Here is a 16,835-nt window from a genome sequence, read left to right as displayed (position 1 = left end):
GCTAGAAAAATCCCACAAAGTCAGTGGGATTTTTACCCTTAACTCCCTCATAAAACAAAGTTGTCACCACTGTGTGTGTGTTTGAGCCTGCCCGGCCTCCCAAATCCCATTTTCTGCCTTGCAATGCCCAGGGAAGAGCCCACAGGTGCTGTGCACAGCTCTGGGCTGGGCAGGTGGGTGCTGCTGAGCCCCAGCTCCCCACAGCTGGGTTTTACCTCTCTCTGCTCACTGCAGATCTTGCACAGCCACAGGGGACGCTTCTGGGCTCCAACAGTTTCTATCCCACACTTGGTGCAAACTTTCTGAAACAAGGAGAGAGAAAAAAAAAAAGGAGAAAAAAAAAACAAAAAAAAAAAAGAGAGGTGGTGTTAGCAGCTCCCCACAGCCCTTGGGGGACAGAAGGTTGAGAAGCAGCAGCTCTGTTTTGCTCCCCTTAAAAACCCAAAGCGTGGCACAAATTCCCAGTTTTTCCTGGAGAAGCGCTGCCTGCAGGAAGGTGCTGCAGGGCTGTGAGGACAGGAGACAAAGGGAAACCCACAGCACAGTCCTTGACCCCAGGGAGAGGAGAGAACTGGGCAGGGCAAACCAAACCCCATCACACACAGGTGAATCTCCAGAGCTGCTTTTTTATTCCCCTGAATCCCCCAATCTCTGTGGTGTGGAAAGCAGCTGTAAGCAGGCACAAGTGCAAGGTTGGGAATGCTCTCCTTCCTCCTCTCACACACAATTGTTGAATCCCACATTTTCCCTTCCTTCTCAGCGCTCTCTCCTTGCTCTGGGGCCGTTTAGCCATGGCCATGGTTACACACATTTCCTGAGTGTCTGTGGCTCTGCACAGCCCTTTCTGCCGTCTCTGCTGGCATCCCGAGCCATTTACAACCTGAATCACCCAACATTACATAATGAAGCTGATGCCTATCAGCCCTGGCAGCGCAGCCTGAATGAGAAATGGGATGAATCCTTTGATCCTCACGGAGGAGCAGCCACTGACAAGAGGAGAGCAAGAGCTTGCTGAGATATCCATGAGGATTGGATGTCCACAGATTCACACATCCTCCACACCAGGCTGCTCCTGTGCCAAGGGATGAAGGTCTCATCTTCCCCATCCCACTTCCCCACCCCATCTAATTTAAAATTTGGTCATTCTGGTGAAGAAGATTGAATTCCTGGATTGTAGCTGCTGAAAGAATGAGTGAGAAAAGAGGAATGTTCTGGGAGGGGGCAGAATGGAGATCTGGGTGGGTTCCTCCAGCCCCATCCCCTGCCAGGCCATACAAGTGCTCTTCAGTGTAATTATTTAATTCTGCCCTCACCCTCATCCTCCCAGAGAAATAATGAGCAGCTTGTTGAGCCTGGAGCATCACCCCTCAGCACGGAGCTCCCCAAGCCAAGGGGATTGGCAGATTCAGCCACAGACCCCACCTAAAACACCCCAAACTCTCCCTCCCTCCTGAGGGAGCAGCTCAGCCTGGAACACCCTCCAAAATCCCAATCCCCACACGGATAGCACATTCAAACGCTCCCTCTAGTGGAAATTCCCAACCGGTTTTACTCCCGGCCACGAATTCTGAACAATCCCAACGTTAAAACGGTGTTTTCCTCCTCCTCCTCCCCTCCTCTGCAGAGTGGCTGGGAAATCTAGCATCACTCAGAACCCCTCTGAAGAAGACATAAAAATCAAGGGCATTAAATGCAGCCCCATTTCTCATTAAACACAAGACAAAGCACTTTCCTCTCCCACTCATCCTTCACCTTTTTACTCATGACATCAATCCCCTCTGCATGGTGAAGCACCCTGGGCTTTGTCTCACTCCTACTGTTGTTAACACATCTGGCTTTGCACACACCTTTGTCTTGCCACAATTATTATTTCCCAGATAATGAAAACCAATATTAAAAGCATTCTTTCCAAAGCAGAAAGTGGCACTTAGAAGATCCATCACACGTGCAGAAGCTCTGTTCAGCAGCAGGGATTTGCTGAAGGTAAATTCTTTGCTGTGTTTCAGGTGCATCATTACAATTCCTGGCACTGAATTAAATGTGCTGCAATGACACGGTACCAGAGCAGTGCCTGCCAGAAAAATATGAACTTTAAAAAATCCATAATTCCCTGACAAATTGCTCATTGCACACAGCACTCCATGAGTGATGGATATCCCTGGACAAGAGGGAACAAGCAGTTCACTCTGTGCTCTGCTGAAGGGTTGGCTGTTCCCTGAGTTCACAACATTAAAAAGGAGAAGGGGACAAGGCCAGGGCACCCAGGCAGAATTGGCTTGGGCTAGCACAGAGCTGAAAAGTGCAGCCAGTCTGAAAGCAGCTGCAAAATGCACCCTGGAAAAGTTGGGGCTCACTTAAATCAACCTGGATGTGAATGCTGCTGAACTGCCCAACAGACTCCAGACAAAAGGGAATTACAAAAAGAAAAGAAGAAAAAAGAAAGGAGGAAAAGGAAAGGAGGAAAAGGAAAAGAAAACAAAGGAAAAGACAAAAAGACAAAAAGGAAAAGAAAAGAAAAAGAAAAAAAGAAAAAGAAAGAAAAAAAAGAAAAAAGAAAAAAAAGGGGAAAAAAAGAAAGAAAAATATAAAGAAAGAAAAAAAAAGAAAAGAAAAAAAATCCAGCTTTTCTCTGGGGTTTTCTGGTCACAGCCCTCCTCAGGGACAGCTGACAGTCACTCCTGCAAGGGGACAGGGCCGGGAAGTGCCTGAAGCAGCCCCTGCCCCCTCAATAGTGCTCAGAGTTCACAGGAAATTGGTTAAAAAGCCCCATGGCAACGTGACTTAGCTGGCTCCTGACAAGGTGAGGGCAGAACTGCCAGGGGAAGGAGGCAGGAACAGAGCACATCCTGTTATTCCACATGCCTGAAACACAGGAAACAGCCAAGAATCTCCTGCCTGAAACCCACCCTTTACTGTCCACAGTGCACAGAGACCACGCTGCTCCCATCCAAACCCAACCTTCCACTCCCCACTGCTGCTTCGTCCCACACCCCTTCCCTAAAATCTGCTTTCCCCATGGTTTAGGAGCCAGAGGCTCCAAGATTTGTGTTTCCTTCCCCAGGCACTGCCTTGGAAGGAATTTTCTGCACAATCCCAGTGATTTCTGTGGCCTCCACTGGAGGAACCTGCTCTGCACGAGGGCTGTGTCCCACAAAAGCCAGCAGAGCCACGAAGGGTTGGTCCACCACGGTCCAACCACCAGTCCATGGTAGTTTTTATTTAAAAAAAAAAAAGTGAAAGCAGCAGATTTAACTCAGCAGAACCACTGCAGCACCCAGCAGGTGCCCTCACCTTGCCACAGCAGACATGAAGGAACCCCCAGAGGTGATTCCCCAGGGAAGGTGGGCTTCAAGAGCAGGAAAAGCAGCCTCCCAGCAGAGGCAGGTTGCCTTGGAGATCATAATCTCCACAGAAATACAGATGAACCCCTCAGCTGTGGAGCCCAGAGCAGCAGGAACCAACCCTGGGGTGCTGGAGAGCAGCAACTCACACAACACAGGCACTCCCTGAGGCTCAGGGATGGAAAACTTGCACTGGTTTGGAGCTTGAGGATGGACTTGGGTCCTCCTGGAAGTGAGACCTTGCAGTGAGGGCCAGCAAAGCTCACAGACTCTGTTGTGAGCTGTCTCTGGTGGCTGCACATTCCTGCCCCTTGTCCCATGCTGCAAACCCCAAAAATCCCAGCTGGGGAATTGCAGAGGGGGCTGGCACAGCCCATCCGAGCTCTGAGGGCAGCTCAGGCACTTTTTGGGATCCTGAGGAATCTCTTGCTATCACTAGGATCCTGAATCTCTTGTTATCACCAGGATCCTGAGGAACCTCTTATTATCACTGGGATCCTGAGGAATCTCATGTTATCACCAGGATCCTGAGGAACCTCTTGCCATCACCAAGATCCTGAGGAACCTCTTATTGTCACCAGGATCTCTTATTATCACCAGGATGCTGAGGAATCTTTTATTATCACCATAATGCTGAGGAATCTTTTGCTATCAACAGGATCCTGAATCTCTTGTTAGCACCAGGATCCTGAGGAATCTTTTGTTATCACCAAGATCCTGAGGAATCTCTTGCTATCAACAGGATCCTGAATCTTTTATTATCACCAGGATCTTGAAGAATCTCTTGCTATCACCAGGATCCTGAGGAATCTCTTGTTATCACCAGGCTGCCACAGCAAACTCGATGGTCTGACAGCACCAGTGACAATAAAATCACCCTGCAGAGCTCTCCAAGGGCCTGCTGGTGTTTCCTGGAGAGTTCTGCTGCCAGGGACAGGCTCGTGTGAGCAAACCCACCTTTTTGCAGTCCTGGCAGAAGACAGAGGAGCTGCCCAGCAGCCCCAGCATCTCCCCACAGAGCAGGCACTGCGAGAGGCCGTTCCCCATGGCGTTCCTCCTCATGTTCTCCAGCCTCTCCACCAGGCGCCTGCGGGCAGGAGGCACAGCACGGTCACAGCACTGCAGGGAAAGCTCCCAGCCCATACCCATTTATTTCCTTTATTACTTACATTTTGGCATGCTAAAAGGAACGTTTCAGAAAAGTTTGCCATGGTTTAAAGTTATTATTTCTTGTGAGAAAATCTAAATTTGAATGAATTGAATTAGTTGAAACAATACAGGAACACTTCTAATCTACAAAACAGCAGTAAAAATATTGCTACCTGAATGAAATTTTTTTGCGTGCCTTCCCAAGGGGAGCCAATATGATCTATAGTATTCTACAGCACCCAAGGCTTGTATATGGGTCTTGAAATCTTATATTTCAATGTAGCTGGAGAAGATCTTTACACAATATACTTAAGTGGGGACATCAAAATAGCACATATCTATTTCTGTGAATGTTTAAGTTTTGTACATTGTCTTGCCCTCATGCCAGGGCAAGTCAAAAAGCACTGGGAAAGGGGCAAAGGAGCTAAACCTGCCAAGCCCTCTCCATTTCCCATCTCTGAAAGCAGCAGGGCAGGCACTGACATCACGTTAGGAGCAGGAAGGCCAGGCTGAAGGCCAAGATGAGCGAGACTGAAGCCATCAGACCAAAATGAGCCTGGCTGTGGCACAGGAATGGCAGTGACTGCTCCCTGCTCCCTCCCAGAGCGCATTTGGAAGACAAGAAGCACATGTGCATGCTCAATGTCTGCAGCAGCAGGGCTGGGAGAGGGCAGGGAGGCGGGACAGGCAATGAGGATGCAGGGTGTGGGGAGCATGCAGAGCAAGGCTGCTCTGCCATGAGATCACTGCTTGGCAACCCTCAGGCCATCTGCAGCAGCCAGGCCAGTCATCAGCACCAGCAGCAGGAGGGACTGATCCTGCCATCCATGAATCCCACTCTCATTAGTGCTAATGTCCCATCCACCAGGAGAGCAAGGCTGTTTGAAAGAGGGGCTGCCGTGGTGGGGAGGTCAGGCTGCACAGCCAGAGAGAGCCATCATTAGTGGATTTATGATCCTCGACTTGGACTCCAGCACAAAAGAGCTCCCGGGAGTGAACAAAAGGCATTTCAGAGGATGCCTGACCGCAGGAGCTGCGAGGGGAGCACTTGCTGCAGCTCCAGCAGCAAGCACACAGGAGCAGGCAGGCCCTCAGGGTCACGGGCTGCTGCTGGGGGCTCCCATTTATCACAAAAACATCACTGCCACTCCTCACTAGCCCTCACTAACGAGCACAGGGAAGCAGGGCCTGCTGGACGGGGGCTGGGGGTCCCTGGGATTGGTGTCTCATGAACACAAACACTGCTGGGAAATGCTGGGAAATGCTGCAGGTCTGCCCAGCTCCCTGCCTCTGAAGGCAGGATGATCACACACAGAGCTCAGGCCAGGCCTCCAGCAGGACTGAGAGCAAATGGGAACCTGCAGCAGCAAAAGGATGCCTGTAAATTAAATAATTCAAGCTAGCAAATCCCATCCTGAGGGCTCAGCCAACTAGAACCTAAACTCATTCTCTGCTCCAGGCAAAATCCCAGGGGCCTGGCACGGACAAGGGAAAACCTGATTGCACTGCCAGCAGTGATCCTGAGCCATCCATGCCCTGGGCACTGCCCAGCCTCTCCCTGAGCCCCTGCCTCACCCAGCACCACCTGCATCTCCCATGTGTCAGGGCTGCACCCTCAGCAGCCCCCAAGGCTCAAAGAAAGCATGAAAAGACTTCAGCGAGAAGGAAAACCGGACACCCTCCCCAGCGGTCATCACCTCCAAACAAGCAGCTTGGGAGGGTGTCACAGACATCTTTTCATGAAAAGTCCTTTCCTTAGGATTTTTCCTCCTGAGAAGCTGAAAGGCCTCAGGAACAAAATGTAAACAATGGTTATCTGCTGCTGTGGAATGCAACAGGTGCATCTGGGATTGGCCCATGTTGGTTTGTAATTAATGGCCAATCAGTCAGCTGGCTCAGACCCTCTGTCCGAGACAGAAGCTTTGTTATCATTCTTTTCTTTTCTATTCTTAGCTAAGCATTCTGACGAAACCTTTTCTTCTATTCTTTTAGTATAGTTTTAATGTAATACATATCATAAAATAATAAATCAAGCCTTCTGAAACATGGAGTCAGATTTTCCTCTCTTTCCCAATCCAAGAACCCCTGTGAACACCACCGCAGGAGGGGAAAATCACTGACCTAAGGGATGCTGTGAGGGGTGGAGGCTGAGCTCAGGCAGCTGGGAGAGGCACTCCTGCCTGTGCTGGCCTTTTCTGGGGAGGGAAGGGAGGGAAGGGACAGGAACGTGGCCGTACCCAACGCGCTGCTGCTCCGCCACGTCCAGCTGCTCTGCCTTGCGGATCACTCCCAGGATGAGCTCAAGCTCCTGGGGGCTCAGAGCCTGCATCTTCCTCTGCTTCTCAGTCTGGAATGTGTGCACTGACCAGCCCGTCTGGAGCCTGTGGGAGGGCGTGGAGGGCAGCACTCAGCTGGGGAGGGAAGCACAAAGCCCCAGCCCTGCCCTGGAGGATGGTTGGGATGGATGGAGAGCAGAGAAATCTGGAGGCAGGTCGTGGAAATTGGGGTTTATTGCAAAGGGCCAAGTGCAGGGCACTGCTGGGAGCTGCCAGCTCAGAGCAGGCCCCAAAGAGGGAGAGAGAGGTAAAGAGAGAGAAGGCAAGGGTGTGGTAAAGAGAAAATGAGAGAGCAAGGTTTCTGTTCCAATACCATAAATCTTCTTCTGAAGAATATTGCTGAATATTCTAATTCTCACTAGCCAATCTAATATAAGATACAAATCCTATAGTATTTACATACAGCCTATAAGAATCATTACATTACCATACTGTGCTACATTTTAAATCCTAAAACCTACTCTTTGGACCCCTTCTGCCAAGCCAGTGGGGTCTGCTCTGCCCCTTGGAGCTGTCTGCAAGCAGAGGGTGTTGTTTCTGCAAAAGGGGATTACCTTCAGCTGGCTACATCATTGTTTTTTCCAGTTGCTCAGTAACTGAGGTATCTCAAAGCTTGCTTTCATTTCCATCTTGTTTCTATAGTCTCAAAATCTTGTTTCTATATTTCCATCTTGTTTCTATATTCTCAAAATCTCATTTCTACATTTCCATCAGTTTCTATATTCTCAAAATCTTTTTCCAGGCAATCATATTTCTAAAGCTTTGCTGTTTCATCTTTCCTGCCCCACAGCCCAGGCACACAGACCCACAGCAGCCTCCCATCAGGGATGTCTGTTCCCTGCCTAAATCCCAAAGCTCCTCTCACTGAGCTCATTTCCACAGCAGCAATGAGTGCTGTGCTGCCTCTCCCTGCCCTCTGCCCTCCCTTTCTGCTCCTGTTTGTGTTTTTCCAAGCTCCTGTTCCTGTCTGTCCATAAAGCAGCAGCAGCAGCACCCTGGGGCTGCCTGTCCTGGGGATCCCCTCACAGGGATGGATGCTGGTGCCAGGCTCGCAAATGCCAAGAGCAAACTGCCAGACACAGGGGCTCCCACATCCCTCATGCCCTCAGTTCAAGCACACAAACCTCTGGGCATGCCTAGAAATACAAATTTGGCACCATCCTCCCTTGGTCTGGCCCAGGTTCACACGAGGACTCCAGCAAACCCCCGTGCCTCCCATGCAGCAGCTGATGCCTCTCCTTGGCTCACTTGGCAACAGGCAGGAGCTTTCACAGCTCAATTAATTAATTACCATCCAGGAGGGGTTTGGAGGTCACTGGATACACTTATGGCTGCAAGGAGGATGCACTGCTGGGCACCACTGCCCTGCTGAAGGTTTCTGCAGGCTGGGGAGGAGGCAGTGGGGTGCTCAGCCAGGCAGCCCCCTCAAACCATGGGGTGTCCCCCTATTTTCTAACACTCTGCAGCAGCAGCTGAGCCCAGGGGTTCAGGAAAAAGCAGAGGTGGCACAGTCCCAGCTGCCAGGGAATGAAAACACCCAAGAAAAATGAACTTCTAGAGCCTGACTCATCCCCATCCTTTCAGTCCTTAGGCTGCGCAGTAATTTTAACTTTGGGGGAAAACGAGAACTAATGACGAGTTCCTAAAACAAAAGGGTGCTGGCAGCTGGGGGATGCCATCAATTATATTTAGGGTGCTCCAACCCTTCCTTTCACCCAGGGGAGGGCTGTGGGATGGGTGCAGGATGAGACCAAGAGCCCAGAGACAGCAGGAAAGCTGTGAGGGCAGAGCTGAGGGTGGAAGGGAAAAAGGAAAAAGGAAAAGGGAAAAGACTCACTTGGCTCTCAGGGCCAGCTGCCGGTCGTTGGGGCAAACCCAGGGGCCTGAACCACTGCCAAAAATCATGTCAGCCATGGCCCCAGCCTGGGCTGGCAGGAGTCACACCTGGAAGAAGCAAACAGAGCTGATCTGCCAGCACCACACACACTGGGAGCAGCCAGACTCACCCACAGACAGTGATAAAAACATCCCATCACTCTCATAAAATAGAAGCTAATAAATACTTTCAGATACCTTGAAGGCAAGGCTGGATGTTTAGATTTTATGGTATACACTGAAAAAAAAAAAAAAAAGCCAGACACTCTTTGTCAGTCCTGATTTTTCATTTCAAACTAAAGAAAAGTATTGTCTGTAAAAATAATCCCTGCCTCCCCACCTCCAGATCCCCAGCACTGCAGTTTTGACAGAGAAAGCCACTCCAAAGGACACAAAGAAGCTACAGTTGCCTTTTTTTTAACCTCTTAATGGGGTAACAAACAAAAACCCACGCAACAATCAGCATGAATAGTGGCAAGTCATTTCCTTCATTAAAACTGCCTCCATAATAGCCTGATATTTATAACTCCAGCCCGCAATAGCAGCTTGTTTGCATCCTCTGATGCTCAAGACAGCACCTCTTGCAGCAGATCTCCTGCATGGTCACACCAGTGCTCAGTGAAAATTCCCCTGACCTGATCAGGAAAGGCAGCAAGAACTGATCAGCAGCAAAAATCAACTCCCAGATGCCCATGAGAGCAACATCCCCCAAGGAGACTCTGCAGCTGAGCAGTTCTGAGTCCTACCAGCAGCTCAGATGAATGGAAAGCACCAAGGGACAGGCACAGCCAAAGGATTTCAATGGATGCTGAACTAGGCTTGATGTACTGAGCTTTTAACCAGCTGGATTTGCTCTCCAGCAGAGCGAGTGTCTCACAAGCCCTAATGCATAAATTCCCAGGTATTAATGCTTGTCCCCAGCACAGACACTTGCCAGCTTTGAAACCACACCTGCTGGGCAGAGATAAGGTGTTTAATGCTGGTTGGCAAGCAGGAATCAGACCCAATGGCAGGCCGGGTGTATCACCTGCCAGCCGAGCTGGGGTTCCCATGCAAACTCTGCTTTTTCCAGCCTCATTCTGCCCAGCAGTGCTGCAGCCACCCCTGCTATCTGCTGCTGCCACATTCAGCTCTGGGTGCTGTGCCTGGTGGCCTTGGCCCCCTCACACAGAGCTTGTGCACATCAAACCCTCCCTGCTGTGCTGAGCTCACCAGCACAGAAACAACAGAGAACTGCCAGCTCCCTCCTGCCTAACCCCACCTCAGCCCCCAGAGCCAAAATGGAGCAGTTCCCTCCCCTCTCTGGCTATCCCAGTTTATGGGGAGAGACTGAAAATGCAGTGTTTGCAACAGGCAGGAGGGAAGAGGGGAAATTCCACAGAGATTTCTTTCCGTGCAAGGGGAAATGTGTGTAAAGAAAGGTGGAGGCTCAGCAGAGTCTGAGGCACGGGGGGGATGGGAAGGCTGCAGGAAGCAGGGCTGAGGCAGGAAGGACAGGCAGAAATGTCACACAGGATTTTTTAAATTAGTCAAAGTGATGGCTTTTGAAAGAGAAGAAACCCTTGAACCCTGGCACTGCTCTCCCCACCCTGCTCAGTGCCACACGCTGGGTTTGCATTTCCATCCAGCCCCAGAACACCTCCTGCTCTTTTAATCTTCCTGACAATCTCCAGCCAGCAGAGAACACCAAGAACACCTTCCCCACTGCCATCCCACAGTGCTCACACCCAGGGGAGCAATCAGGCATGAACAGCACCAGAACACAGAGGCTCCCACCCTCAGGCCTGAGTTAGAAAGCAGAGAAAAGCTACAATTGCACACAGAATGGCTGACCTGGGATTTTTCCAGAGATTTCCCAAGCCTGTGATGTGTGATTACAAGATTATATGCATATGTAGCCCCCCACACAAATGCATATATTAAATTATTCCTCAGCTGCACCATGAATTCCTCCCTCCCACTCGTGAACACCTGAAGAACAGCACAGCCCACATTCTGTGTCCATGCAGGGTGTGGGGGTGCCTGTGGGGCTCTTTGGAATAAAATCTGGAGCTGGAGATGAGCCCCAGAGCAGAGCCAGGGCAGAGGAGTTGGCTTTGCCAGCAGCTCTCAGGGTGGGAAGCTGTGCTGGGAGCATCTGCCCCTCCTCAGCTGAGCTTTATCTGCTCCACCAGAGCTGGAGGCGAGTCAGAACAGAGCACATGAGCTGAGCATTTCTCTCAGGAGAGGCTTAAAGGCATTCTCCAGCCTCAGAGCACAGTGAGCTTTGCTCAGCCTGACTGAACAAAAACAAGCAATGTCATGGTCCTCTGCCTCTTGTTACTCAGCACAAGCTCCCTGTCCTCCCCCTTCCCTGAGCAGCATCTGCAAAGAGAAAAGGCAAACAAAACACAGCCTAAAGAGCCACCAGATCCCCAAAAGAGTCTTCAGAGAGATTATTCCCTGAAATATTTACAGGATGTGCCATCTCCTCTGATGGGAATTGCTGGTTTTCTACTTTTGCCTCTGGAAAAAGCCTGGTGGGGACACAGCTCGAGGAAGGAAACAGGAATGGGACTGCAGGGGGAAAAGCAGGGCTGGAGGGAAAGGATTGTCTCTCAGGGGTGTGGGAATGATGCCAGAGGAGTGGAAGGCGTGGAGCATCTTCTCTCTTATCTCAGTACAGGACGAGAAGTGCAGGGAAATCAGAAACACCCAGATAGCAAAACCACGCCAGCCTGGGGAGTCGTTTCCATGGGCTGTGATGAAATATTCCCCTCCTGCAGTGTTGCATTTTCTCTCAAAAATAGTCCAAGCCATCCCCTCCCTGTTCCCCTCTTCTCTACTGGTGAGAGAGCAAGAGAAACCCACAGCTCCTGGCCCTGCACACAGGGTGACAGCAAAGCACGAGCCCTTTGTGGTACAGAAAAACCTCCCACTCCATCCTTTGCTTTTTACCTAAATTTATATTTAAAAGAGGGAGCTCTTATCAATGTTCTGTGACCTGCTTTAAAGCCACTCCACCTGCTCATTCCTTTCCTGTGATGGAGGAAGTCATGTGAGACAAAACCTCATTAAATCTGGGTCCACCTGGCTGCCCTTGGCACAGCAGTGCCCTGCAGGGCTGCCCTTTTCTATGGGGCCAGGGGCATCCAGGAGGATGCAGAGCTGAGCACATCCCTGCCTGCAGCTCTGCTGTGGCTCTGCCTCTGCTGTCTCCATGATAAGAGTTGTATTTTGGCAACCAGAAACCAGAATATGATTTCAATCAGGGAGGGAGAAACCTTCCAGTGAGCGAAGCAGAGGCAGGCAGACACAGCCCTTGGACATGATGCTCTTCAAAGAATTCCTGAGAAAGAATCCAGGTTTTCTCAGCAGAACATCAACATGAGCATGATGAATTTTACCTCAATAACAGCACAGACAGAGCAGGTCACACCTGCCACCTCACCAGCTGCCAGAGCAGGTGCTTAAGGAAGAATATAACAGGAATATAACAGAATATAACATCACAACACAGCAATTCTTCCCCGAAACACCCTCCCAGCCTGCAGGCATCCCTGGATTATGTCCTGCCTGACCCAGCCTGCAGCTCTGTTTAACACCCTCAGCATTTCCCTGTCCCAAATTTACCAGCTTGATTTTCCGGCATCAAAACCCTTCCCATCTCCTCCACCTCAGACATTTTGACTTCACCAAAGTTAAAACTGAAGGGTTTTTCTGACATGGCACAAAAACCTCCTCGTGCAGTGACAGCACAGCCTGCCCCAGCCCTCCTGCAGCTGGGCCCACCAAGCATCAACTCCTCAGAACCCTACAAAGACAAAAAAATCCCACACAGACCCACGAGGAGGCCTCCAGCCAGCTTCCATTTGCCTGCCTACTTCAGCTGAGCAGCTCATGTCTAGATTAATTTGTTTTCATAGCAAATTAATTAGACTACTTTTTTAAAAAAATATTTCATTTTACAAAAATCAAAATGAGGCAGTTGGCTGGAGACAAGCTCCCAATTCCCAAGCTGTGTAATTATCTCACCTGCTCCCAGGGCATCACCTCCCCCAGGATTCCCAGGTTTTCCCTCCCAAGAAATCAGTGGTGTGAAAAATGCTAATTACTTGTGTTAAAATTTTAAAAGTATATACATATAGGACATGTATATATACTATATACTATACTATATTTTACTGTATTTTTATGTATTTTTGTAGTATATAATAATATATTTAGAGTATATTTTAATATATTACTATATTTTATAATATATGTATATACTATATTTTACTATATTTTATGTATTTTATAGTATATTATAGTATTTTATAGTATATTTTTATATATTACTATATTTTTATACTATATGTATATACTATATACTTTATACTATATATACTATATACTATACTATAGTATATAGTATATACTTTTATACTATAGTATAAAAATAGTAATAAAATTACAGCAATAAGAATTTGGACAATCAGAGTTAGGACAATAAAGGACAATAAAAAAAGTAAAGAATTATGAATGTTTGGATGTTTTCTTCAAAATGCATGTCTGCTAACAAAGAATTAACTTTTTAAAGTAATGGTTTGTTGTTTATTCATATATTACATACACGATGTAAACATTCTTTTAAACTAGGGATTTTTTGTTTATTGTCAACTCTTCCCCCTTCATTTTGTAAATTATAATTTGGCTCTGGAGTCTGAAAGGAGGTAGGAGTTTGGTTCTTCTCAATAAGGAGATAATAATTTTTCTCTTTGGGATTTTAGTGTCTTCTTGCTGTTATGTCTGTTTGAAGAATTTCTTGATTATCTTATCCATTCCTTGAGCTGGTTAGAAAAGTATCTTACATCACACAGCTTCTATTTTAACATTTTGTTATAACCTAAAACTACATTTAACACACTACTGAAAAGGATTAACGCAGCATAACTTTCTAACACAACTCATATAATATCCATGTTAATATTTGCAAAAAGCCAATCACATAACGCACATTTTTCCCAGTGAAATCACCTCCTGCTCTGCAGCCAGACCCCATTATCCCAGGGAAACCTTGGCAACCCAGGAGTGTTTGCTGGTGTTGCCATGACACAAATGAGGGGCAGGGATTGATAAGGTTAACCCAGCCCACCAGCAGGAAGGTTATTGCTGCAGCCACCACTCTTGGTGCTTTAAAGGCCCCCAGCTGAATTTCAGAGCTGGTTTGAGGAGCTAGAAGAGCCCTCAAGACTGTAGGAAATGCAAAGTTGGCTTGGGAGCCAGAGCAAGGCTGAATCAGGGTTTGGAGAAGTTTTTCTCGCACCTGAACCACTCTGAGCTGCTCATTCACACCCACACCCAGCAGTTCATCAGGAGCCTGCTGTGCGCACCAATAAAATGCTGGTTAATGATTTTAGAAGGGTTAAACAGAGCCAGGAGATCCCCAGCAGCTCTCTGAGGCAGAGACACACCTGGGTATGGCTGAGGAGCAGCGTTTTGGCATTCCTTAAAAACCCCCAGCAGCAGATGGAGAGACAGGAGACACAGGGAATGCAACGGGATCAGAGCTGGCACAGGGAATGCAATGGGATCAGAGCTGACACAGGGATCCAACAGGATCAGATCTGGCACAGGGAATGCAGGGATCAGAGCTGACACAGGGAATGCAACGGGATCAGAGCTGGCACAGGGATCCAACAGGATCAGAGCTGGCACAGAGAATGCAACGGGATCAGAGCTGGCACAGGGAATGCAACGGGATCAGACCTGACTTGCAGCTTGAGCCAAAACACTGCCCAAATAAACACCACAAAGCTTTGCCAAGCTTGGAGAGAACAACTTAAGGGCCCAATCAGACTTTTTTCCCCATGAAAGCTCCATCTAAGCAGCATCAGTGCCAGCAAAATGGGGACAACCTCATTCAGATCCTCATTCTGGCTGGCCCAGCCCAAATCGAACACCAGCTGGGAGGTGTCCTCATGGTGAAAGGCCAAGCTGCTAAAGAAGTGGGTGAGGATGAAGTTTGGGGGGGAAAACCAAGAAGTTTCCTCTCCACCACAGCTGTTCCCAATCCCAGCAGCAAGAAGCCAAACTGCTTTTTTAAGATGCAGCTTATAAAGAGTTTTTAAAATACAATGCCCTGGAGGTCCATGCCAGTTCTGTGAGTGGGAAGATAAAATCAGCTCGACAGGAAAGCTGACATCCAGCAGCAACAATTCTCTATTAACGAGAGGCACTTGTCAGTGTGGCTTCCTGAGATACGGTGAGCTGCAAAAAAACAAAAACAGAAAACCCCAAAACCCACCAAAACAAAAACCAAAAAACAAAAAAAAAAAACACCAAACAGGTTTTGCCAAAGCAAAGCAGCCTCCAGGTGCCCCAGCACCCCCTGATGCCGGGGAGGAAAGCCAGCACTGTTGCACCTGCCAAGGTGTATCTTTATTTATCAGACTTTGGACCCATTTCCTCCTGATCCCCAGCCAGGCAGGTGCCTTATGCAAAGTGAATAATTCATGAAGACAGCAGGCTCTTTCTGACTCGAGTTCGAGGCAGGTTGATCTGGCATGGGAGAAGCAAATTAGCATCTAAATGGCCAATTAGAGAAACTCATTTCACTATTCTGATATGCTAAAAAGATCAGGCTGGAGGCTGGCAGTGTGGCACCTCCCAGAAGCATCAGGTTTCTTAGAAAGAATGGGACAGAGGGAAGCGCTGAGCACAGCCCAGCTTTGTCCAGGAATCCCGTGCAGAAGAGGAGCCTCATTCATGCCAGGCTGTTCCACGGTAAACTCCAGTGAACCAGGAAAAGAACAGTCCTGGCCATGGAGAAACTCTGCTGAGCAGCCAGGCCCTCCCAAAAACTCCCTGTCCTCTGAGCCTGCCAGCACATCTGGGGGATGGAACAGCTTTTCTCGGCATCCTTAAGGTATAAAACTGGTTTTAGGCACCCTTAAACAGCACCACAAGCACGGCCACTGAGAGGTTTTTATCACCCTGACATCGTTGCTATGAGCAGAAGGAAAGCTGTGGACTTTGACCAGGTGCTGGAGAGCACCTGAGCCAACCTACAGCACTCCAAAAACCCCGGGGGTGGGCACAGCATGTTGCTGTCACCTGCACATCCAGCCTTAATAACCCTCTCCACCCCTATCCTATTCCCAGTTCCAACAATCTCCAGAACACCCCTACCACCATCACAAGCACAGCCAGAAACTCCTTCCTAATCAGCTCAATCCCCATAACAACCTACATTTACTCAAAACAGAAAGCCTAACTTCTTCTGAGAAGGAAAAAACTTCAAAATTCCCATCAGCTTAAATATAGACTTCTACTCACTCACCTTCTTCTCTATCGCACTATTGGTGTGATATCACCTAAAACCCAGGACAATGCACCCTCCCACAGGTGGCTTCTCCCACCTCCCCAGAGCAGGACGTGCTGGTGACTTTTCCACGCATCGCTTTCACTTTTTACTCGTTTCCCTGCACATCTTTGCCACTCACAGTTAATTCCCTTCAGGAACCCGAATCCCACCCGAATTCCCAGGAGGGCCGGGGGTGGGAAGGCACCTGCGGAGCTCGCCCAGCCCAGCCCCAGTCAGGCTCACAGGACACATCCCGGCCATGTCCCAGCTGCTCCCGGAGCCTTTCAGGGACATCTCCCCCGGCTCTGAGCCCCTCCAAGCTGTTCCCATTCCCAAACCCGCAAACCCGTGCACGCCGCTGTTCCTCCCGCTGCCGGGCGCCGAAACCGGCTCAAACTCCGCCCAAACCGAGCCGAGTTGGGCTGAGCCGAGTTAAGCCGGGCTGAGCCGCTCCCCCCGCACCCACCTGCGCTCCGGCCTCACCGGCGGCCGCTCCCGGAGCCGCTGCCCCGGCGGGACGAGGCGGAAACGGAGCCGCCAACGGAGCCGCACCTGCGCCCGCCCCCGCCCGCCCTCCGCGCGTCCCCTGCTGGTGTCCGGAGCGGCCCCGGCACCGCCACATGGGCTGCGAGAGGCTGGACGGGGTGTGGGCACAGGCAGATGTGCGTTGGGAAAAGCTGGAGAGATGTGGGCACCGCCAGATGTGACCTGGGAAAGGCTGGAGGGATGTGGGTACAGCGAGATGTGGAGAGGGAGGGCCTGGAGGGATGTGGGCACAGCCAGATGTGACCTGGGAGAGGCTGGAGG

At 49.5% G+C, this 16,835-nt stretch overlaps 1 protein-coding gene across 4 annotated transcripts in view; it reads right to left on the bottom strand.

Moving 5' to 3' along the window:
- RPH3AL (rabphilin 3A like (without C2 domains)) overlaps positions 1–16,539 on the bottom strand; it is a 39,403-nt gene extending 22,864 nt beyond the window's left edge. The window contains exons 1-5 of one of the 4 annotated variants that reach the window (XM_063173606.1): positions 16,495–16,539; positions 8,664–8,770; positions 6,728–6,871; positions 4,299–4,428; positions 216–302 (exon numbers count right to left, since the gene is read on the bottom strand). In XM_063173606.1, the coding sequence (XP_063029676.1) occupies positions 216–302; positions 4,299–4,428; positions 6,728–6,871; positions 8,664–8,740 (438 nt within the window). In that variant the 5' untranslated portion in view covers positions 8,741–8,770; positions 16,495–16,539. Of the gene's footprint in view, positions 1–215; positions 303–4,298; positions 4,429–6,727; positions 6,872–8,663; positions 8,771–16,233; positions 16,256–16,374; positions 16,400–16,494 lie in introns of those variants that run through there. The other 3 variants (XM_063173607.1, XM_063173608.1, XM_063173609.1) reach the window with 3 other exon arrangements.
- Positions 16,540–16,835: the final 296 nt, after the last annotated feature.

This window comes from Melospiza melodia, chromosome 21 (genome assembly GCF_035770615.1).
Source record: "Melospiza melodia melodia isolate bMelMel2 chromosome 21, bMelMel2.pri, whole genome shotgun sequence".
NCBI classification, from domain to species: domain Eukaryota; kingdom Metazoa; phylum Chordata; class Aves; order Passeriformes; family Passerellidae; genus Melospiza; species Melospiza melodia.
The sequence above is the reverse complement of the archived record's forward strand: the minus strand, read 5'-3'. Positions and strand labels throughout refer to the sequence as shown.